This window comes from Gorilla gorilla, chromosome 12, assembly GCF_029281585.2.
Source record: "Gorilla gorilla gorilla isolate KB3781 chromosome 12, NHGRI_mGorGor1-v2.1_pri, whole genome shotgun sequence".
In the NCBI taxonomy this organism is placed as follows: Eukaryota; Metazoa; Chordata; class Mammalia; order Primates; family Hominidae; genus Gorilla; species Gorilla gorilla.
In genome coordinates this window covers 70586063-70609352 of record NC_073236.2, presented here as the reverse complement: position 1 = coordinate 70609352, position 23290 = coordinate 70586063, and the positions used below count along the sequence as shown (strand labels likewise).

The window sequence follows — 23290 nt, the reverse complement described above, 5'->3', positions numbered from 1 at the left end:
GTCCAGAGTTAAATAGATTTACCAGTCTGAAGGCAGGCAGGGGGGCCTGTCCAGGGAAGATGCACAGCCAGAGGCAGAGTTACGGGGGGCTGATTCGCTTAAACTTTAGGGACCGTTACTTGCATGGGTCCCTGCTAGGCCCTTCTAAGGCCAGGGGAGTAGCCCTTATAATTTTGCATTTGTATTTTTATGTTCTCTTTCTTAAAGAGCCTCCACAAAATTGCATCAGGCCCCACAACAGCTGCTTGCATGGAATAGCAGAGAATACCGCCTGCTCCCTCCGGACAGCACACTCCTGAAAACGGGGAGAGAGGAGCCAAACATGCTCGGTTTACACTTTCCTTATTTACTGAATGAGTGGAGGGCAGAGACAGGCCTGGAGTTACGCACACTGAGTGCCCCAACATGGAAAGAAACGTCAGGAGGGACAGGAAACATTCCCTCCTTAACCAACACAGTTTTCAAGACCTTACTGGAGGCACTTTATTGGCTACATAATCACTCCATGCGGTGGGCATCAGGCAGAATCCTGGTGCAGACCCAACTTTGAGGTGGAGGATTTCACAGTTTCCTTATTTTGAACTTCCCCCAGGCTCCCACTAATTCCTCTCGATTCTATCCTCCTCCCTTTCCCACAAAAGAAAACTGAAAGGAGCAGCAGTGTTTGATACTGTATCATCCAGAGGCCTGGTTCTCTCCCATTACAGGGCAAACAAGCCCTGGCAAAATATTTCACTCCCGTCCCATGCCATGCATTAAAAATCCAAAATTGCCTACATTCCACCTGCCAAGCAAGAGATGCTTTCATTATTGAAGTTCCAAATGTATACCTTTGAGAACAGTGCCTTCTCGTCTTAAAAGAGAGGTCCTCATTTTGTGAGTTGGGAGCAGAGAGAATTAAAGAAAGCCATGATGCAGGGATTTGGCCATTCAAGCCAGGCAGCCTTCAGAGAATGTCATCCCTAATGACACATGCCCGAATGAAGGAGCGGGGCTGAGCTTGTCCTGCCTTCGTATTTAATATTGCCTGTCTGCCTCCTTAATAGCGGGCCTCTGTGTGAGCCTTTGACAAGACTTAAAATTATTCATTGAAGAAAATGGATGATCCCCCAACAGGAAGATGCAACCCCATGGGCTGCCTGCTCGACCACAGAAGTGCTTCCAGCTCCAGTTGCTCATCTGAGAACTCCCCCCACCACTTGCTGTTAAAATTGTTAAAATTAAAGGCCATGTTGATTGATTTTTTAAACTTTATTTCCATTTTTTTAATAAAATAAGAATTGGACTTGGGTTGATACTTAGGCTATTGAGAAAATAACATTGGTAAGATTCCATGTGTGGCTGTTTGCTGTTTCTCCCCCTCTGGAATCTTTTTCAAAGGTTTGTGGTGAACTACATGCAGGGGCTACCTGGTAAGGGCAGGTGGCACTGCCAAGGGCAGCAAACACTGAGAGTCTGCTGGGCTGGACAGGTCAGCTTCCGCTGTCATCTGCGTCATAAAGTCAGGTTCATGCAGGTCCCCACTCCAGATTCCCCCTGCCCAATGCGGACTCTCAGATGGATCATGGAGAATGAGTCTGAACTTGTGAGTCAGGGAGCACCCATTCTCAGAAGCTACCTTGCACCCTGCCAGCTCTCATCTGAGATGAGGCCTGGGCAGGCACAACTCCGCGAGGGGGACCTCTGGCCCAGATGGTCCCACTTAGTTCCAGAGTGGTATCTATGTGGCCCTACGGTCTCACCTGTCCTGGCCACCCTTTCCTCTGGTGAAGAGGGAGGACAGAGACCAAGCTCACACACCAGTCCTGAGTTAGGCTGTGAGCAGCAGTCCCGACCCTCCTGGGGTGCAATCCGGGAAGGAGATCTTGGGAGCAGGTGGCAGTTAGCACGGAGTATGCCAACAGACAGTGAACCAGGGGCACAGGAGGGCAGCATGGAGGCCAGAGTCCAAGGAGTCGAGGCAGTCTGCCCCAGAGCAAAACAGTGCAGAGCGGAGCCAGGCTCTGTGGGGGTCAGGCTATGCCATGTGAGCTCTGCTGCATTCTACGTGCCTCCCAGCCACTGGCAAAGCCTGCTCCTTAGCACCTGAGTGTCTTCATCTTGGAACGTGGTAAAGATGGAAAAGGACTGGTTTAGCATAACCAAACTATTTTGTGAATGAAGCAAATACTATTTACTAAACAATGCAGATGTGCATCTATTTCTATTCTAATATTGATATATATTCAACAGGTAACTAGAGCCTTTCTCACATTAGCTGTTAATCCCCCTTCACAAGGTAGTTGATTAAGACTCCAAGCCAAGAATCTAAAGGGAAGATAGCCTCTGCCATGGTCCCCCTCCCTCTCTGACTTTCCTCTGAAGTCCACGTTCACCCACGCTATGTGCACATCCACACTGGGCCATGTAAGTGAACTGCTTCTGTCAGAGTGGAAGGAGCAACTGCAAACATGGTCTCAACTTCTGTTGCATCTGCTTAGTCTTTAAAGTATAGATATTTCTTAACTAAATTGTTATAAATCTGAAGTTATAGTGTAATGGTTAAGTGTGCATGTGGGGGGGTCAAGGTTCTAAAATTAGACCACACGGATTCAAATCCCAGTTTTGTAACATTAACATTGTGAACATATAAAAATAAATATGTCTATGGGTGGTATGTGGAGGTCTTGAGTGAGTTACATATCTTCACTGAGTCTCAGTTTTCCTTACCTGCAAAAGGGGGTAACAGTTCCAACAAGGCTGTTTTACTGAGGCTCACTGAATTAAATGAGAGAATGCATAGATAGCACTGAGCATGGTGGTTAGCTGTTGTTAAGTAAGTTAGCATTGGACACAGCTGTAAAAATGCAGGCGTTTCAAGAGTGACCTCGGGAAATGACACTGCCCAGAAGAATTGGGCAGAATTGCAGCTGTCCTCCACCTGGGTCTTCTATTCTGAATCTTTCCCTCCTCCAGTCCATACTCTCCAGTGTCAACAGCATTTGCTTTCCAAGAAGCAAATCTGATCACGATGCCCCAGTGTCACTGGGTTAAAACCACTAAGGGTTCCCCTGGGCTCAGGATAGAAGCCACACTCCTCAGCCTGGCTTGTGTGTCCTCCCACAGTGGGGACCCCACCTCCTTTCCACCCGCACTCATGCTGTGCTCCCAGCATGTGGACCTCCACTGCCCCTCCCCTACCCCAGGGATTTGTGCTTGCCTTTTTGTGCGGGAATGCTGACACCTCCTTGGCCCTGCTCTGCAGAGTGTCACCTCCTCGGTGAAGTGCTAGTTCCCAGACACTCGGCTCTTCAGCACTTGGCTACTTGCTAAGAACAATAGCCTGCTGGTCTGCTGGGAGCTATGGAACCAAACTGCCCACGTTTAAATTCTGGCTTCTCCACGTGGCTGTCAGCAAGTTTGTCCATCTCTCCTTGCCTTGGTATTTTTAGTGAGATGAGAAAGAGAATATTATTGAATTCACAAGATTGTTAATGAGAATTAAATGAGTTAGCGTAAGGAAAGCATGTTAGTACATAGAACACTGCTTGGCACACAGTAAATGCTCAGTGAATGTCCACTGTGCTAACAACAATGTTATTATCATCATTGTCATTATTCTTATTCCACCAAAATGTAAGCTCTTTAAGAATAAAGACTGCCTATTTTGTTCACTACCTGACACAAAAGGTGCAGGATGTACAGCTGTTGAGTAACACGTAGACCACTGCATGTGGTTAATTGTTTATACGGATGCCCAAGCCCCATCAGCCAGCAGAACACAAGCATCTCGACTAGCCAATCAATCCTGTATTTCCTGGTTCTGCTCAATGGGGAAATAATAGACCCTCAATAAACGTTTGCTGAATGAATAAATGAATGAACCTCTGAGGATGCACGTACACGTTATCTCCTTCTAAAACATCAGCTTTAGCTCTAAGTTTATCAAAAACTCATGCCCTTCATTCTTTTGAACTGGATATCCAGTGGCTTCTGGAAGATCTCAAAAAACAGACAGTGCATTCGGGGGCTTTATCCCAGAGCAGTCTTCAGAGGAGGATAAAGTTCCTCAAGAAGTGTCTGCCCCTGTGCATTTCCACCCACCAGGACCCCCTTTCCTGCACCTCTCCCCTTCCTGAGCCCCCTGGCTGTCCTCCTCCACCACAGCCAGAGGGAACTGGGCCTCATTAGGGGGATGGTTTGCTCCTCATTAGGGGCACCAAGCTTGGCTGGAGAAAAGCCAGCTATCACTTTATCCAAAGCCAGGAAATCTCCCAGTGTGGAAGCCCCCTCTCTCCCATTCTGCACCAAGTCCTTCACTCTCACTACTTCACGGAAAACCTTCCTCTAGAAGGAAGTGAAAAAATTCCCCCAAAATATATCAGGCCTTCTGCTTTAGTTCATCTACCTAAAGTGAAAAAATAAAACCAGGGAGAGGGGAAATTGTGTATAATGTGAATAAACGTAGTCTGTAGACTTTATTGAAGTACTGCTGTTTTGTAAGCCTCTTACTGACCAGAACCACTTATTATTCCAAATGCACATAGATTTATGATCTGAAATGCTCACCATGTTTTTTACCCTGGAGAACTAGAGGGAGAGCGAGTTCCAGCTCAGTGTTTGACAAGATAGCTTATATCATTTTATCCCCACGTCAATGCAGTGAGGCAAGTGAGGTTTATTATCTTCCTGTTATGAATGTGGGCTGTAGAGACTGAGAGATTAAGAGGGTTGTCCTTGGCCAGCCCTAAGTTTGGAGAAAACATGTAATTTCATTCTGTCACTACTGAGCCCATCGCTCTCTGCCATCACCCATGTATAAATGTTGCAGCCCAGAGCATCCCGTCAGCCATGGCATGTCCATCGTCTGGCCCCTGTGCTCTCTTCCCTCCCCCAACTACCCCTGGGCTGCCCAGCCCTGCACCTGCACTTGTGAGGCTGCAGCTCCCCTGGGGGCAGTCTGGCATTCCCAAGCTCTGGCTAGGGACCAGAGGTGTTTAGTTCCCTGGGTTTTTGGTCAAAGGCATTCCAGGGAGTTTCAGCAAGTAAGAGCTGCCTTTAAACAGCTTCCAGAAGCCCCTGCTGAGCACTCAGAGTGGGAGTGAGCCACATCCCAGCTCTGCTATTCACCTGCTGTGTTACCCTGAACAGACCACCCAGCCTCCCTTCCCTGTAATGGAGGAGAGGGAGCAGCTTTGAGAATCTGATAGTGCTGTGAACAGTCTCCCCTGAAGACACTTGCACTAAACATCACAGGTGTCGTTTCAGGAGGGTCACAGTGTCCATCCATTGAGCCCACCTGGGTACCCCATAGATCCCCTGCCCCTAGATAAGAATCTCTGGGCCCAGTGAGCTCTAACACCAAAGTGGGAAGCCCCCAAATACAGATTTTTTTAAAGGAAACTTCAGTAGTTTATTTTCTCACTATGAAAGAAAGAAAATAGATTTTAAAAGAAAAATTACCATAAAACCACTACCAGTAAAATTACTATTAATAATTTAGTAAACATAAATTTAAAAATTTAGTAAATATCAGACAGTCTTTATGTCTCTCTCACTCTTGACATACATATACATAAATCTACTCATTATACAAAGAGTGTTTTGTCATCTTATTTAAATATCATTTAAATATTATTTGACAATATGACCGGGCACAATGGCTCACACCTATAGTCCCAGCAGAGTGGGAGGCCAAGGCAGAAGAATCACATGAGCCCAGGAGTTTAAGACAAGCCTGGACAACAAAGTGAGACTCCATCTCTACAAAAAACAAAAAAAATAATTAGCCAGGCGTGGTCACATGCACCTGCAGTCTCAGCTACCCAGGAGGCTGAGATGGGTGGATCCCTTGAGCCCAGGAGTTCAAGGCTGCAGTGAGCTATGATCACACCACTACACTCCAATCCAAGTGACAGAGTGAGACCCTGCCACAAAAAATATGAATAAATAAAATTATTTGACAATGTAATGTCTACATAGTAACCGATTGCGTAGTAATTCTGTAATGCATTATTTAATTTTCCCTAATTGTTAACCATTTATGTTTTCATTATTATTATTATCTGTACAAACATATCTGATTATTTTCTTAGACTAAAAGTGGAATAGCCATTTCTATGCAGAAGGAATCTTTTGATACCTATCACAATTTGCCCCCTCTCTCCTAGAAAGTGTTGCTGATTTGCACTCCCAGTAGCTGTAGGGAGGCAGGGTGGAGGGGACTTAGACCCGTGTTCCTAAGCAGCTTCCTTGAACCAGCAACTCAGAGTGTTGATACCAAGTGGGGTCTCTGTTTGCTAAAAGTTAGACATCTCAGTCCACAGAAACTGGGTCTAGGACTGGCCTCGCCACATTTTTAAGTGGGTAAAACTGGTCTTTGGTGCCTTCCTCCCTCCCTCATTCCCATGTAGCCACTTGATCTGACTGTAGCCCCTCACCTCCCAGGTTCAGCAGCAGTTGCTCTGCCCCCACCCCCTGGATTCACAGACCCTACAAGGCATCCCATCAGCAGGCTCTAGACTTTCCATCCACAGCTTTATGAATCTGTTACATGCACCTGTGTGAATGGGTTCGGGGGAGCAGGCTGAATTCAGAGTACAATGGTCCTGAGTCAGCCCAGGCAGAGACTGGGACATCAGACCCAGTGAGGAGGCTGTCACCAGGCAGGGGATGGTGTTCCAGGGCCAGATGAGCAGTGGAAGTCCATGTTCATGCCTGCTCTGTCTCTTATACAGTTGGTCCTTCAAAATGTTCCTCAAAGGGAAGAACAGGGCCTCTCTGAAAAGATAAATTCATTTCCCTTGAAAATTGGCTAAACAGACTGTGTTGCAGGGCCATGAGCCCCAGAATGATGGGCAGAGTTTCAACCATTTGCTTGGCAAACTGTGCTGCTCTCTGAGCCTTAAATCTGCATATCAGTGATGGGAGTTCGGGGAGGGAAGATCACACGTGGTCCCATCCCGCTGCTGACCGCCTCTCTCTTGGCCCTGCAGTCTGACGGCTCCATCCTGGCCATCGCCCTGCTGATCCTGTTCCTACTCCTAGCCCTGGCTCTCCTCTGGTGGTTCTGGCCCCTCTGCTGCACCGTGGTAAGTGCCCCAAACCTCAGGCCATGCAAGGTGAAGGGTGACATAAAGTTCACAGACCATGAGTAGAGAGAAAGGGATTTTTAAAAAACTAAAGATGGGAGACAAATCTTGCATTTTTCATGCAATTTATACAAAATTGATGTGAACTGACATTGATCAATGGAACCTTGAGTCATCAGCAGTCAGTATGAGTTAGGGTGTGAGATTGCCAATGGCCATGCCCCTTGGGTGGGGCAACTGGGGTGGCCGCTTTAGTTCTGGTGCTTAGGGAAGATCCACAGGACACCACAAATGATGAGTGTTATTCGACATGTAATGAACATATATGCCTCTGTGTACGGTACACACACATACACACATACACATTTGTTGAGTTGCCCAACCTATACTCTTCTAAGGCCACCCTGGTCTTAGTAACTAGTCTACCTATCTGAGAATGTGTCTCTGGCCTGATCTCTTTATTTTCAACAATGAAGAATGGCACTTACCTTTATTCATTGATTTTGGCAACTTTTGTAGGACACACCCACTGTGTGACCAGCACTGGGCTAAGCACTTTGGCTACAAGATCAATAAAAACCTGCCTCCTCCCCATCAGTGTCATGTGGAGTCACCACATGACAATGTGTCCCCAGAATAGCTTAGGGCCTGGAATAATCCACCCTGATGATAATCCCAAATGGTAAATGTCTGGCTGTCAATTTCTATTCCCTGGCCCTTAGACTGGGAGAAGTCCAAACAAAGTAATAGCCAAATAAAGAAAAAAAAACATTCCCTGTGACATATCTATTTCTAGCCTGTGCCCTGCCTTTCTACAAATCAGTGTGTGCTGTGAAGCCCATGAGTGTGAAGTGGCCACTGCTCCACTGCCATGGCATCTTCATTTCCTGTATTTTAGTTCTTCCATGGAAGGGCCGGCAGGGCACAATAGACAGTGAGCCTCTCCAGGACAGGGACTCATCTTCATTTCCCTCTGAAACTTCAGCATTTAGCACACAGTGTGAGGGAGTTCACATCTGTGTGTACAGCTCAACTGAACCAAGACCACAGAGAGACAGAGCACTGGACTTGAAAAGCAAGGGGAAATGGCTTCGGATGACATGTTAAAGAGGTGGCAAATGAGTGAGATGGGAAGCTAAACCAGGATGTGGACCATGTGGCAGGGACTTCTGGAAAGGGTTGACTTGCAGCAGACAAGTATGGAAGGAGAGACCCAGGACAGGCACAAGTCTTGGGTTAATTAGGACCCTGCAGGCTGGGCTGGACTTCACCAAGATTTTAAACAGATTCTTACCAGAGCAGCTCCAAGAGTTAAATGTTGTTTTAAACACTTAAGGCTGCAAAACCATTTTATTTTGAGGGTAAAAAATCCTCATGAGTCAGCCCAAGTGTTTTCTATGGAGATTCAAAAACAAGCACATTTTCAAGTCCAGAAAAAGAAAAGAAAAACCTTACAGTGGGTTCTTAAAGAAGAGTCGGCAGGCCTGGTAGCAGCAGGCAGTGAACACTATTATAGTCCCTTTGATTATTTACAAACAGTTACCTCTGGGTGAGGACAGCTAGGAACATTAGAACAGCCAAGCAGTGCTCCACCAAATACTGGCTGTGTGACCTTGGGCAAGTTTCTTCACCTCTCTCTCAGTTTCCTCATTGGTATAATGAGGACAATAAGAGCTCCCACCTCATAGTTAGATGGTGAAGACTATAAAGGAGTGTATATATATGTGCTTAGAAAGCACCTAACACATAGTAACTGCTGTATATTATTATTGTTTAAAAGTATTTTACTGTAATAGGAATCTATTATGATACTGGATGGCATTCAGTTTATATTCTTTGGAAATGTTTCTCAAAATAAACCTTTTGTTATTGGAAGCAATGTCACCCAAGGCCAAATTGAGTTTTGCAATATTCAAAATATTTTTCAATGAATTTATCTGGTTAAGTCCCTGTTGCTTTGGAAGGCAGCCAAAATGTCTTAATGCGGTCTGACTTTGTAAGTCTTGAAGGATTTCTTTATGAGGGTTGATCTTCGGGATTCATTTTCCTGTTTATGATGTCTATTTAAGCTGCCTCCTCTCACTCTTTCTGAAAGCTGGCTTGGGCTCCAGTGCTTGGTCTGCCCGCTAAAACTACTTGCCAATCACTTGCTTCCTTGACGAGGGGTGATGCTCCGGAGCAGGGCAGATTAAGGTCATGTGTTTCCTAAACAGTATACTCAGGAATGAAGGCAAACATGGGCCTCCCATCAGAGTTTCATTCGGAGGACACAGGGAAGTTTCTCTCCCCTGAGATACAGCACCCCTCACCACAGTCCCCAGATTAATAGAGGGCATTCTTGTAAACAATGGTCCTCAAACCTTCCTCTGTCACTCTTCCTGCATCTACCCCAAGGGTGGGGAATGCCCCTCAACCTACTAGCAGAGCCGCATCTCAGTGCTGGAGGAAAAGCCAGAAAGCAGAAAAGACCTAAAAAATGTGGGGTACGTGTCTGCCGTGTGCCCTCTCCTTCCTGCTGCAATCTTTTCTTTAGGAATGATACTCAAAATATTTAACAACCTGCAAGGCCCCCACCCCCGCTGAGCCGCACATTAACCCACAGTGGCTGGGTATGTGAAGGGGTAGGGGATGAAGTCCTGCAGGGTGGCTGGGTAGGAGAGCAGGCCCAGTTACTAGCTACAAAGACCAGTTTTAGATGTGCTGGCCAGGATGAGCAGACCAGGCACAGGGGCTGCTATCAGGCCTGCCTCTGCTCAGCATCCTCCTGCTTCCTGCTGGTCCTGTCTGGAAGAAGAAACCTGATGGGTGAGGGTGACAGATGATGCCTACCCACTGCACTTGGCCTTTCCCTAAGGACCCCACTCCCCCATTTGGGCTCTTAACTTCCAGCCAAATGGAACCTGAATTAACTTGTTGCCAGCCTGCCAGATGTAATCTACCAGTAATGACTGATGGGGAGAGAGAAAACTGACCATATCCTGTATCAAACCTTTAGTGTTTCCCAGCTTGTTCCTCAGTATCGCCAGGCGGACCTCTGGCTTTTAAGATTCCTATACCTATTCATTGGGACAAAACACCCACCTTGAAGGGGAGAGAGGTATTGGACTATGCACACTGGGCTTATTCACATTTTCAAATAGGTAATTCAAGGGGTTAATATTTTCCCAAATAATAATAATAATAAAGTCCCGCCTCAGTTCCACAAGGGACATTTCCAGAACCCTTCAAGTCATGCCATGCCCACTCCAGCTACTCATAAGTTTGGTCCAATATTATTGAAATCTCAAAATTGAACTTTAAAAAGAGGAAGACTAGGAAATCTAAAACAGAAAAGGATCATTTTTTTAAAAAAAGTTGCAATGTATTAGACGAGTAAATGTTATGAATGGCTTGAATGTGTAGGGGGAAAAAGTCATCAATGAATCAGTGACATTAGGGCACTAAAAAGTTGTAGAAAATGCAGGTATCCTTGAGAGTCTCCCCTCACCCCAGCTAAGAGCCAATGCCCTGATGGGAGCCTGCAGCCCAGGTAGGGAGTAGCTTTATGTATACAGAGAAAGGCCATCGTATCCTGCCTAAATTTCAGCAGGTAGCAAGACACTGGAGGATTCCGATTAGCAATGGGGACTGGCTGCCCCAAATGAGAAATCTGGAGTATCGAAGAAATCCCTGTTGGGGTTCTCAGTTTCATGACTCCATGTTGACACTCTGATAAACACCCCAATTCTCGATCTCCCCGCTGTCCCTATACCTACACCTTCCCGGTGGTGTGTGTTCTCCCCTCCCGCTCCCAAGATATCAGTCACCTCAGAAGAGAGCAGCCCAGCTTGCTGATGGGGCCACTGCACATTTATGAGGGCTTCAGCACTCATACTTTAGCAAACTGCTAACTTACCTCTATGGATAAGAACTCCTTCCAAACTGCAACCATTTCCCTGAAGTTCCCTGTGCTACCTCTGGCTGTCTCATATTCAGTAGACAACCTGCTGTTCTATCTCTGTGAAAAAACAGAAGCTGTGCTGTGAGAAATCCTTGCACTCCAGCACCCTCATATGTGCATCCTCCTCCAGCATCCCTCTCCCTCCCTTTCCACAGATGTTCTTCGTTTCATCCTTTCTCACTCAGCATCTTCCTCCTTTCCTTTCCCCTGGCTTCCTCCCTCTGCCTACAAACATATGCCAGCCACCTTCATCCTTTAAAAAATATGTCTATGTTAATCTGTCCTCACAGTACTACAAAGACACATGCCTGAGACTGGGTAATTTATAAAGAAAAGAGGTTCAATTGGCTCACAGTTCTGCAGGCTGTACAGGAAGCATAGTAGCTTCTGCCTCTGGGGAGGCTTCAGGAAGGTTCCAGTCATGGCTGATGGCAAAGGGGGAGCGAGGCATCTCACATGGTGGGAGCAGGAGGAAGAGAAGAACGAGGTGGGAGGTGCTACACACTTTTCAACAACCAGATCTCAGGAAAACTCACTATCACAAGAACAGCACCAAAGGGATGATGATAAGCCATTCATGAGAAACCCCACCGCCATGATCCAATCACTTGATGGATCAGGTGATGACTGATGGCTGCAATCAGCCAATCACCTCCCACTAGGCCCCTCCTGCAATACTGGGGATTACAACTCGACGTGAGATTTGCATGGGAACACGGATCCAACCCATGTTAATCTCATGCCTTATTTCTCCTTCATGCTACTCTCTTCTCCTTCCCTTCCTTTCACCCACACACTCCTTTGCAGAGCATCCACTGTCCACAATTCCTCTCCTTCCCTCTTCCTCCCACTGCACCCTGAGCACCATTGCCATTATTTCTCCAATCCTTCGCTTGCAAAACTGAATTTCCCAGCCACTGGTCTCCATTCACTTCTCATTCTTCTTTACCTCTTTCAGCAGTAGGCACTGTCGACCTCTCTCTCCTTTAAACTGTCTCCTCCACTGGTGTCTGCTGGCTCTTCTCCTACGTCTCTGTGCAGTTTCTCCCTGTCTCCCTCATGGGCTCTCTTTCCTCTGCTTGCCGATTGTTCTCCAGGGTTGCCTTCCACCCTCTTCTCTAACACATTGTTCCTGGGCAGTGTCACCAGCTCCCACAACTTCAACTACTTAATGTGTTTACCCATCACTGGCCTTAGCTCCAGAGGACCAGCCCACATTAAAGGGACCAATGGACATCTCAAATGCAGGCATCTCACCCTCAACATACCCCCCACTGAACTCTTCACGTTACCCCCTAAACCTGCTCTTCATCAGTGGATGTGCCATTGTCCTCCAGGCTGCCCAAACTAGGGACTGCAGAGCAACCGCTGATGTCTTCTTCTGTCCCTCCTTGTCTTGTCTCACTTTGGAGCTGCCTACAGCACATCCTTTCCCACACCTCATCTTATCTCACATCTGTCCACACCTTCTACTCCAGCACAGTCACAGTGCCTGTCACTCAGTAGTTGCTTAAGAGATATTTGTGGAATGAATGAATGAATACCATTGTCTTACTCTAGGATTCCGTATCTCCCACCTGAATTATTTCAGCAATTTCCTAACTGCTCTTTTAGTCTTTCTCACCTTCATTAAAGAGACTTTTCATTTTTAAAAAAGGCAGCCAGGTGATGAGCCTACTCACTACCCTGCCTAGAATTCTCTTGAGTGTTCAGCGGCCGTAAAACAGAGTTCCCGTCCCTTGAGATGGCATGAGTAGGGCTTTTCCATCCTGGCCCCACTTCTCCAGCCTTCGCCTCCTGTGCAGGGTCTCCCTTAGCACCTGTGCCTGCTTCTTTCATAGCACTGATCATGCTGTGAAAATTGCCTGTTTGCTTGTCTGTCTTCCTCTGTTAAGCTGAAGCTGTTGGAAGCCAAGGCTGTAGGTCCCCAGAGCATAATACAGTGCCTGGTTCAAAGCTGCTGCTCAGTGTATTTCAAAGTTCATTAGCAGCCAAGTGGATGGAGGACCAACTGTGGGCACACTCTACTCTTTGGGGCTCCTTAAACATATCAGGTACTTCCTTATCATGATCTTTTTGCTCATATTATTTCCTCTTGCTGAAATAGTTTCACCTTGTTTATGTTCTTTCTACAATTCTTCCTTCAAAGTCCAGCTTGCTGTTCAGTCCATTTCAGTAGCATCCTGCGCACCTTTTCCTCACCTGGGGAGGATCAGCTGCTATCTCACTTGGTTTCCATGGCGTTTTTCTCACACCTGTTTTAGAGCATTTGCTCATTCTATCACAAGTATTTATGTATATATCTCTCACTGTACAGACAGTCCCCAACTTATGGTGGTTCAACTTAAAATTTTTCGACTTTGTAATGGTATGAAAGCTGTGTGCATTCAATAGAAAGCATACTTCAAGTACCCATACAACCATTCTGTTTTTCACTTTCAGTATAGTATTCAATAAATTACATGAGATAGTCAATACTTGATTATAAAATAGGCTTTGTGTTATCTATTTTGCCCAAGTTTAGACTGATGTCAGTGTTCTGTGAGCACATTTAAGGTTGGCTAGGCTAAGCCATGACGTTCACTAGGTTAGCTATATTAAATGCATGTTCAACTTATGACATGTTTAACTTACAATGGGTTTAATCTGGACATAGTCCCATCATACATCGAGGAGAATCTGTACCATGAACTCCTCCATGGCGAGGAGAAACTAGTCACAGAAACTAATCCCAAAATATGGTATAGTGCCTAGTACATATTATAATTTGTGTATTTTCCAAATCAAACTAAAAAGCTAAGTCTTCCTGGGGAAGAGTGTTCGATGCAGAAGGAGCCCACAGACCTATGGAACTGTAATGAGTGGTTGTGTCATGGGGGTTTGTATTATCCTATTTCATGACTTACATATAAAATATTGCATATAACATACATGTATCTAATATTATATAACAAGGACATTTAAATCAGTTTCTTAAATAAAATCCTAGAAATATGCCCATTGTATTGAGAGGTTAATGGTATATGAGAAACCCCAAGTGAAAAGATCTTAGCATATTTTGCAAAATGAAAAAGTTCTGGGCAGGGCACAGTGACTCACACCTATAATCCCAACACTTTGGAAGAGCCGAGGCAGGAGGATCACTTGAGCCCTAGAGTCTGAGACTAACCTAGGCAACATGGTGAGACAGCATCACTATTTAAAAAAATAAATTAAAGTTCTGGAAATTAGTTGCATAATTATGTGAATATATGTAACCCTGCTAAACTGTACACTTAAAAATAATTAAGATAATAAGTTTTATATTAAGTGCTTTTAACCACAATTAAAAAGAAAAAAAAATCCTGCTTTTAAAGCTGCAATTTTTCTGCAATCCAACTAGTTAAAACACCACACTATTTAGGTCAAATCAAATCACTGTATTTCTGTTCAAATAACAGCAATTTTTTTTCAGTATTTTGGGAGAGGCTCATGTCCATGCATTCAGAATTTTTTCCTATATAAACAAAATTGTTCTCCCTGTCTTGTTTTCAGTGGCCTTATAGGTATCTTATGAACAGCTTTTAAAGAATTACGTAACAGATCACTTTTAATTCATTTAATTGAATTTCAAGGATAGTTCAACAAATAAGCCCACTGGACATCTCCAATGACAAATTGCAAAGGGCAAAAATTAATCAAAAACTTGATATACCTTAAATGGAAATACAAATAAAGCATTAAAATAATGTTCTTCACACCGTTAAGAATAACATTTAATTTGTAGGGCCAGACAACCCAAGCCTAACATCACCAAAAGGATTTACTGACAGTTTAATAAAAACACGACTGGGACAGGCAACTTCTGATGCAGGCATCTTGGGCCTAATACTGATTGTGCTTTCTTGATCCTGTTCCAGCCTCCACCCATTCCCATCTGGACACGCCTCACGCTACAGCTGACAAGATTATTTCTCGTTAGCACACAGAGCTCTGCCATGACCTGCCCTCACCTCTGGAGGGCAGGTACACCACACACCTCACACACCCATTTTTTTCTCATCTCTGGCTTCCCTCATCCTTTGTGGGCTGCCTGATAACCCCCAACCCCCATGCTTATGCCTGCCGGTGAAATGGAAAGAGGCTAGCTGTTGTCAAAGTAGACTGGGTTTCAATGCTGCATCTTCCTATTCTGGTTAAAGGATTAGTCCAATCCTTTAACCTTAATTTCCCCCGTGTGAAAAACTAGAAAATTGGAACCATATTGTCTCTAAGGCTGCTTCCTCATATTCGTACCTTCTTTAAGTGAATCTGCTTCTCCCTTTCAAGATTCCCTGGTCTGTGGTTTTCAAACCTGGTTACATACTGAAACCATCTGAGGACTTTTTATATGATACAAGTACTCAGGGGCAGCATTTCCAAACTATGTCAGGGCAATCATACCCTGCAAGTATGAACAGGGGCACTTCAGAACAAGAGGTATTTAGACAGTGAGTTTTAAAGACATCCTTAAACTAAGTTGAATCACTGTCTTTACTGCAGGACTTCTCAGAGTCATTAATAGGATAATTTGCATGTGACTCTTCAAATTTATTTTGACCCTAGAACTCTTCCTTGGCCTGTCACTACCTGTACTCTCCCAAACACCTATTAACATACTGACATCTGGAAGGACACCAGTATTCTGCCAAATACTATTTGGGAAACACAGTCCTAGAGAACGCTGAAGCAGCTAAAAGAGCAGGTTCCTGGATCCTAAGATGCAGCCTCTTTTGTGCCCTCCCTGGAGATTGTATCAATATCAACAAGCTTGAACATCTTGTGAACATCATCAACTCACCCTTGTTCCTTCTGTGCCCTGCTCAGATCCCACTGACACTACTAGTGTCTAAAATCAGCTTTCCCGTAACCCAGGCAGAGGCCAGAGGCTGCTCCTTCAAGCCTCAGGGAATCTGAAATCATGGATTTATTTTGCTGTTTCACTTCACAGACTCTTGCAGTGACACTGGCATACCATCTGATGGAGAACATGCACAGCCATTCTCTCACATTACCATATGAGTCCCTTAGGCCCTATGGACTAATGGTAAAGTTCCTGCTGCAACTCTCACTTTAGACAGTGATGAATTGAGCCTTTTAAATAGTCTCAGTCTGAAGGGAGATGAGATGAGAGACCAAAAATCATTTGAAATCTGAGTTCCAAATTGGAGGAAAAAAAAGTTGACCTCATTTCTTTGAAAATTTCTGGTACCACATTCCAAATTAACACCCTTGGTACCATCCTTTGCTAAACTTTTACAGTGTAAAATTACTGGATTCAGGCAGTCCTTGGCCAGCATTAACCCACCCCAATCAGTCATGAGGTCTCTATTCAATTGATGCTGTCTATACAGTGGAAAGATTCCTGTGTCCTCCATCAACTAGCATCTCATCTCTCCTGGATGTTTTCCATATCAAGTTGCCTACTTTCCCTTGATTTCTTGACTTCAATTAAAAGAATACTTACAAGGTTTGGGAGCCAGAATGGAAGGCTAGAATGTAAAAAGGGTCAGAGCAAGCATCTCCTTCTAGCTGTGATATTAAAGCCCTTATTAGATGGCTTTTCAGATCTGGATTGGCATTTCTTCTATACATAACTCTGTTCTGGTGGCTTCTCATGCAGAATTTAAAAGGCCAGGGGGGCAGCAGTTGAGCTGGCTTTAAGAGATCAACCCAGAAGTCCTCCAGGACATACAGTGCTTTAAATCAAAGGCTTCAAAAAAGACCTTTGTCATCTAAATACAGGCACATTTATTTGGGCTAACCTCTGAGCATGCAGGAAGTCATCATTTGTGAAAAAAAAAAAAATCCATTACTATTGACTGACAATGCAGCAGACTCCACAGCAAAAGAAAAACAAAAATTCCTGGAAAAAGTAGAATAGAAGTTGCCTTAAATGCATAGCCAGGCTCATGAGAAAATAGGAGATGTTTCCAGGGCCCAAATAAAGCAGGATCTGGAAATCAGATGGTCAGCTGACCCTAAAGCAGTAGCTTCCTGCCTGAGATTTTCTTATCTCAGTAACCTAGATGTTTGGCTTAATAGCCTTTCATGGGCCCATAAAAGTTTGGGAGTTGAAATTGACTCTTCTGCCTAAAGCTGCCTAAATCCTTGAGTGAAAGATGGGCTATGGGTTTGATGTGGGTGTGTATGTTTGTGTCCCTAAGAATTCATAACCTCTGAGAGGTCTAGAGTTCAAACTTACACTACCTGAGGTTTTGTAAATTGGAAGCTGAGAAAAAGTTTGGAAATGCTTAGGGATCTGCAAGAGGAAACCTGAAACCTCTGGCAGGTTCGTCCCTCAACCCACGCCTCATAGAATTTCCATAGGTAAATGCCTACTACACATGAGCTCACAATCCCAAATTACCAAAAACCCAAGGAATATTATTTATTACTTGGGCCCTTGGGATTTTATGATACACATGGAAAGCACAAAAGACCAGAAAAAGGATGAGGAAGTCAGTCCCTGTCAGCACTATTCCCTTTGCTCTGTCCAAAGTTAACAATAATTGTTAAATAGCAGATACACTGAAAATTCTCTGTGTATCACCATTTCTCCTGTAACATGAAATGTGTTCCTGAAGATATGACTGCATTATGGAATTCTGGCCCATGAAAATAATAGGACTAATGGGGGAAATGGGTTCAGAGCAGAACATTCAAAACTGTGCGATCTTACAAAAATAATATATTAGGTTGGCGCAAAAGTAATTGCGGTTTTTGCCATTGAAAGGAATGACAAAACTGCAATTACTTTTGTGCCAATCTAACGCTAAAAAAGAATAATAAACTCAATAAAAATGCCACCGTTTTAAACACCTTAAATTCTTAATAAAACATACTTCAGTAAATATGGCTCTTTACCTTGATTTTTTTAAATAGACAGGTGAAGTTTCTTAGTTGACGTGAGTCTGATGCAGCACCGTGGCTTTGAGCTACAGAAACAAGACGGAAGGAAGGACATTCTTAGGGCAAAGTGTCACAACACAAGGGGAGATGGCTATGACTCAGTGTCTTGTTATTCCTTCTGCACTGGCTTAAAATAGAATTTCAGCTTTTGTTGTGTTGCCAGGTTCCTCTTTTCATGTAAAAAAAAAAAAAAAAGCAATTTGCGTGGTTCCAAATAAGACTGAAAACCATGAAAGTACTATTCTGCTGCTCTCGGCATTACCTCCTTTTCTTCACTCCATCACACATGCCTCTAATCCCCTCTAAAGCAACTGGTGGCTCCTGTGAGTTCCATTCTCCTTTCTTTGGTTTTTCAGCATGGTCTCTGAGGAAGCTCATTTGGGTTTCTTTATGCCCATTGCTCTTATATCTTTACAAACATCTCTTGCACAGGCTGAAGGCTTTCCTCCCTCATTCAACCCCCGCATTTTTTGAACCAGGACACACGCTCCTATTGACAATGCTATGTAAAAGGTTTTTAATGAGGAAAAGAACACACATTCAGGAGCGCCATACATGCTGGACTTGCACAAGGACACACCTAAGTGAGAAAGCAAATGAGGTATGCCTGGTTTCTGCATATTCCTCCCCAGGTCACTACTGGTGGCTGGGCAGCATTTTCACATTCACCTGATGTTACTCAGTGGCGCCAAATACTGTCACCTCACACTTTTAAATGTGTAATGGTTAATGTTATATGAAGTTGACTATGAAGAACAAAAGATGAAAAATGTACATTACCTTCTCCTTTACCTTGTGAAAATCATATTTTGAGCTGGCACAGTTTTGCAGTTTAGTGATTTTAATGCCCTGTTTAACTACCACATATACAGTCACAGGTTACATATCTGTGTTGGAACAAAACAGACTGTGCACGTAGTTTTCAAATTTTCAGAAAGTCTTCTTAGAAATGAATTTCGGATACAAAACTGGAAAATGGAGTCTATAATCACAGGGCAAGTGAATTTACATGGAAGCCTGGGTTAGGGGATGAAAGGGGGTATAGGTGGCATCTAATAAGATGGCATAATTAACCGTAAGGCCAACCCGTGACTCTGATTAGATTCCCATGATGCAATGCATCCAAGCATCACAACCTGCTCTTGGCAGTTGGGACTTTCAGCATCTTAACTACTGAAGAAACATTTATATGGAGGGTTAAGAGACCAGAATTGAATCTTGTAACATGTATTAAGTGCTTATTTGAGAGGCAAGGAAGTTTATTATAATCAGAAATGCTTCCTTTATCCCTCCCTTTTCAGGAACACACACTCATTTATTCCAGAAATAGTGGCCAAGTAACAAACACTGAGCTGTGTATCAGGAGATAAGTATGCCCATGTCTTCAAGAGCTTACAGTCCAGTGCGGAAGACAGAGGAACAAACACAGTTCAGTGAGTTTATTGCTAACAGTGCAGACAGAGAGAGATAAGATCCATGTCCCTAATTCCCAGGGAGCCATCTGGCTGGGATTGTTTCAGGGCTGGATCTAGAAATCCAGGCCATGCCAGCCTTGTATGCAGATGACCACAAATTCACATCAGTGGAAGCCAAGGAGTACCCGCATGCAGAGCTGAAAATTTACTCCAGAAATAGTTCTATGTCTTCCCCCACATAGGATGGGAGGCAATGGAGAGCCCAGAGTTCCTGACAATGGAGCGGGGACACCAAAATTTTTAGAATGAAACAGCTTCAAAGCTGGTCTTTCTAATCAGCTATAAGCAAGTCTCAACAGAACACTCATGGGAATGTCTGACTTGAAGCTAAACATAGCCCCTGCATATCTAACAGAGGTATGGGGCTCCAAGAAATAAGCTAATTCACAGTTCTCAAAGTGTGGTCCCTAGACCAGCAGGTACTTTGTCAGAAATGCAAGTGCCCCTCCCCAAACCCACTAATGAGGAACTCAGGGGTGTACCCCAGAAAGCTGTGTTTTAAGAAGCCCTCCAGGTGATTCTGATACTCAATAAAGTTTGAAACCACTGAGCTAATTAAAATTAGAGGACAAATGCTTCATTTTGTTAATAAAGGAGTTATCTGAAGCAGCTCTCTTGGACTTTGTCTAAACAGCAGAGATGCCTGTGTGTCAAGAAGTATCTCCTTTGCAGCAAGAGACCAGCCCTTCGGCAGAGAGGACTTGCAGGAAGTGCCCTGCATTCAGCTCATGCAAAAAGGACACGGAGACACAAAAATACAACTTAAGAAGAAAGGGGCCAAAAACGAGTCCCCTCTTTTATTCCATTTCTCATGCCATGAGATGAGCATTTGTCAACAATGAGCCTGTCTGTACAGCTTACCCTATTAACCAGTCCCAGTCACAGAGTGAGGAGACAAGAAAGATGAGGAGGAGAGATGTGAAGTTGTGGTGGAGGATTTCTCAACAAGGTGACAGAGGCAAAACAGGGGGCCACAAGGAATCACTAGGCCTGGCATTCTTGCTGCTAAAGCAGCATGTGGGCCTGACTTGTGGCTTCAAACGGAATGTCTAGTGAGCCTGCGCAGCCATCATCTGGTAGGTGGGAAAGGTGCCCATGTTGAGAACTAGAATGATAGCATCCTTTCTTCCACTGCACAAGACTGTAACAGTAGAGTTAGCAAGTGACAAACACAGCGGCAAGGATCAAAGCCTACACATTAAGAATCAAACTTCAATACTGCTAGAGAAAAAAGAAAAGCAAAATAAACTCATCAGGTGCTTTATCTCACTTTAACAATTTATAAAATCAATTTATAAAGCCATTTATAAAAAATAAAATGAATTATTAGAGAGCGCTTTATAGAGACCCAAATGGTTGAACTTAATTCATAAAACCAAAACAGTTCAACTTCCCAGGCGTGAAACAGGCCCTGAGCACACATGATCTTTCTACTCTATTCGTACTATGCTGACTGCATCTCCACATCTTCCGTCATTACTATTTCCAACAGCCAAACTCAGGGGTGCACATAAAAACTGGAATTTGTTTGACTCAGTGAGAAGTTGTCAGTAACATTTCAATCTGATCAGATTCTACCTGGTCTTTTCTGACTTTCCTTTATCTATGCAATGACCGTCATCAAATCTGGCCCTACCTCATGTCAGCCTGAACAGAGACGGATAAAGTCAGAATTAAAGTCACTGGTAAGAGAGGAGAGGAGATGCATCTCCCAACACACAGCAGTTTCAAGAAATTCTCGGGTATCAGAGAAACACCAATAGAATTCAGGAGTTTCATATTCCATCTCATTTTTCCCATCCCCTTTACCTCACCAGTCCATCTCTTAGTGCAAAAGGGACTCTAGGGCAGCTATCCCAAGGAGGCAGATGGTCACTTTCTGCTTCTCTAAAATACCCAGTCTAAAGGTGGTAGTAAGTGGGGAAGTGGTACTAGCCTGCAGAGTAGAAATATGAAAAATGTTCTCAGATTTACTCCCATACTACCATCCAGTTCTTCCATGTTATGCTTATGTTTATTATTTTCCTTTAAAATATTTTATTAACGACCCTTCAACCCTATCCATCTTCTTTGTCCCTCCTAATGAGGAAGGCGCAAAAGAGCCCACCCATAACCAGGAGGATGCTCACATAACCTGAGAAAAAGGAGAGTGGGCCAAACCAAGCCTGAGCTTGGAAGCTGATTCTAGCTTGCATTCTAGTTGGAAACAGAGGATTTCTAGTCATGCTGGTTGGAAACAAATAATTATGCAATTTGCCTTTCAATTACAATTCAAAGTGCTACAGAAAACAAACATGATGGGAGCCCACAAAGAGGACCTTGTCCTTTCTGTGAGATTCCCAGGGGAGGTGCATTCACTGGAGATCTGTTTGATAAGTAGGTGTTCACTGGGGAATGTGCAGGGCTGTGGACTGAGCGTGGAGGAGGTAGTGAGCATTTGGGCAGAAGATACTGCACTTGAGAAGCAGCAGAGCATGTGGAAGGAACAGGAAGCTGCCCAGGAGACTGGAGTGCAGAAAGTGAAGGAGAAAGACACAGTGGGAGGGAAGTGAGGCCACATCATGCGAGACCTGTGGGACATGGGGGCAGTTTGCATTATATCCTATAAGCCATGGGAAGCCATTAGGCAGGGGTGCACTGGTTTTAAGTACTGAAGCAACCATGGAGATATCTATTTTTAAGGCTACTCTTTGTGTGGCTGTGTTGCCATGGTGCTGCAGGCTACAGAGCAATGCAGACTTTTGCCCAAGCTGCCCCTCCAGGCAACACAGACTCTGGCCCTGAGGTGAGTGGGGTGGGCTGAGAGAGCTGACATGTCCCTGTGCTCAGAGCACTCCTTTGGGTGGCCCATGTACTGGTCTTGGCACAAGGATTTGGCCCACTCACAGACAGCCTATCCAACTTTACTGCTTGGAATTCTCATCCCTGACTCGAGACTTAGCCTGTCTAGATCATACTTTTAAAAGCTGTCCTGCCATCCTGTGGTGAGCTGCACCCTGCTCCCTAGGGGCAAGCTTTCGGTGCATGAGCTTGAAGCAATGAGAAGACTTCCTGCCCATTCCTGCTGAACATAACCAGAAGCCCAACCAGTGAGACCAGGTTGGAGGTGCTTAATTCCTGTTTACCTGAACAGAGTGGCATTTTTTTCCAGAAGCTCAGGTGCCCAACTTACAGTGTGTCAATGTGACATCTGGATCATAAACCAGCCCCTCTTTATCAATATTTAATAAGTCATGGATTTTAGCATTGTGTTTTGGGTTCCTTAGGGTCTGGCACATTGCAGGATGTAGAATAGATATTCAATTAATACTTAATACATTAAATTAAATAGCAACCGCATTGATGGGTTGGTCTGAGTGTTGGGCCACCTAGAACTGCGTTCCCCAGCCAGTGTCATATGCTGACACACATGTGGCCAGGCATACTGCTACTGACTCCCCCAAAGCCCTTGGCCACTGTCAGAACACCAGTCTCCAGTCTCACTCAGTTCATGAAATGCTGGCCCCTTGGCATCTCTGTCTGGAAGCCACCATGCAAAGGCATTTAGTATATGCAGGGGGAGTATGAAAGATGTAATCAAGGTAAGAGACAAATACAACAAGAAAGGGAAAGGAGAGTACTAATAGCATGCAGCATCTATTGAGCACCTACTCACTACCAGATGCTTAACACATGTGATCACTCATGATGACTCAGTTTCTGCAAGGTTCATGTTATTACTTCATTTAACAAATGAGGACAGTGGAGATCAGACAGGTTAAGGAACTCATCAAATCCTGACAGTCAGGAGAAGGCAGGTCTGGAATTCACATATAACATCTATGCTGTGCTTAGCTCATAGCACCGTGGAGACAAAAGCCCTCTGCTCAGCACCA

General features: G+C 44.4%; 1 protein-coding gene across 2 annotated transcripts in view; it reads left to right on the top strand.

Annotated features, from left to right (window-relative positions):
• Nucleotides 1-23290, top strand: part of ANTXR1 (ANTXR cell adhesion molecule 1) — a 236348-nt gene that overhangs the window by 132354 nt on the left and 80704 nt on the right. Inside the window, exon 13 of one of the 2 annotated variants that reach the window (XM_031008064.3) lies at nt 6975-7070. In XM_031008064.3, the coding sequence (XP_030863924.3) occupies nt 6975-7070 (96 nt within the window). Of the gene's footprint in view, nt 1-207; nt 1250-6974; nt 7071-23290 lie in introns of those variants that run through there. The other variant, XM_055378912.2, reaches the window with a different exon arrangement.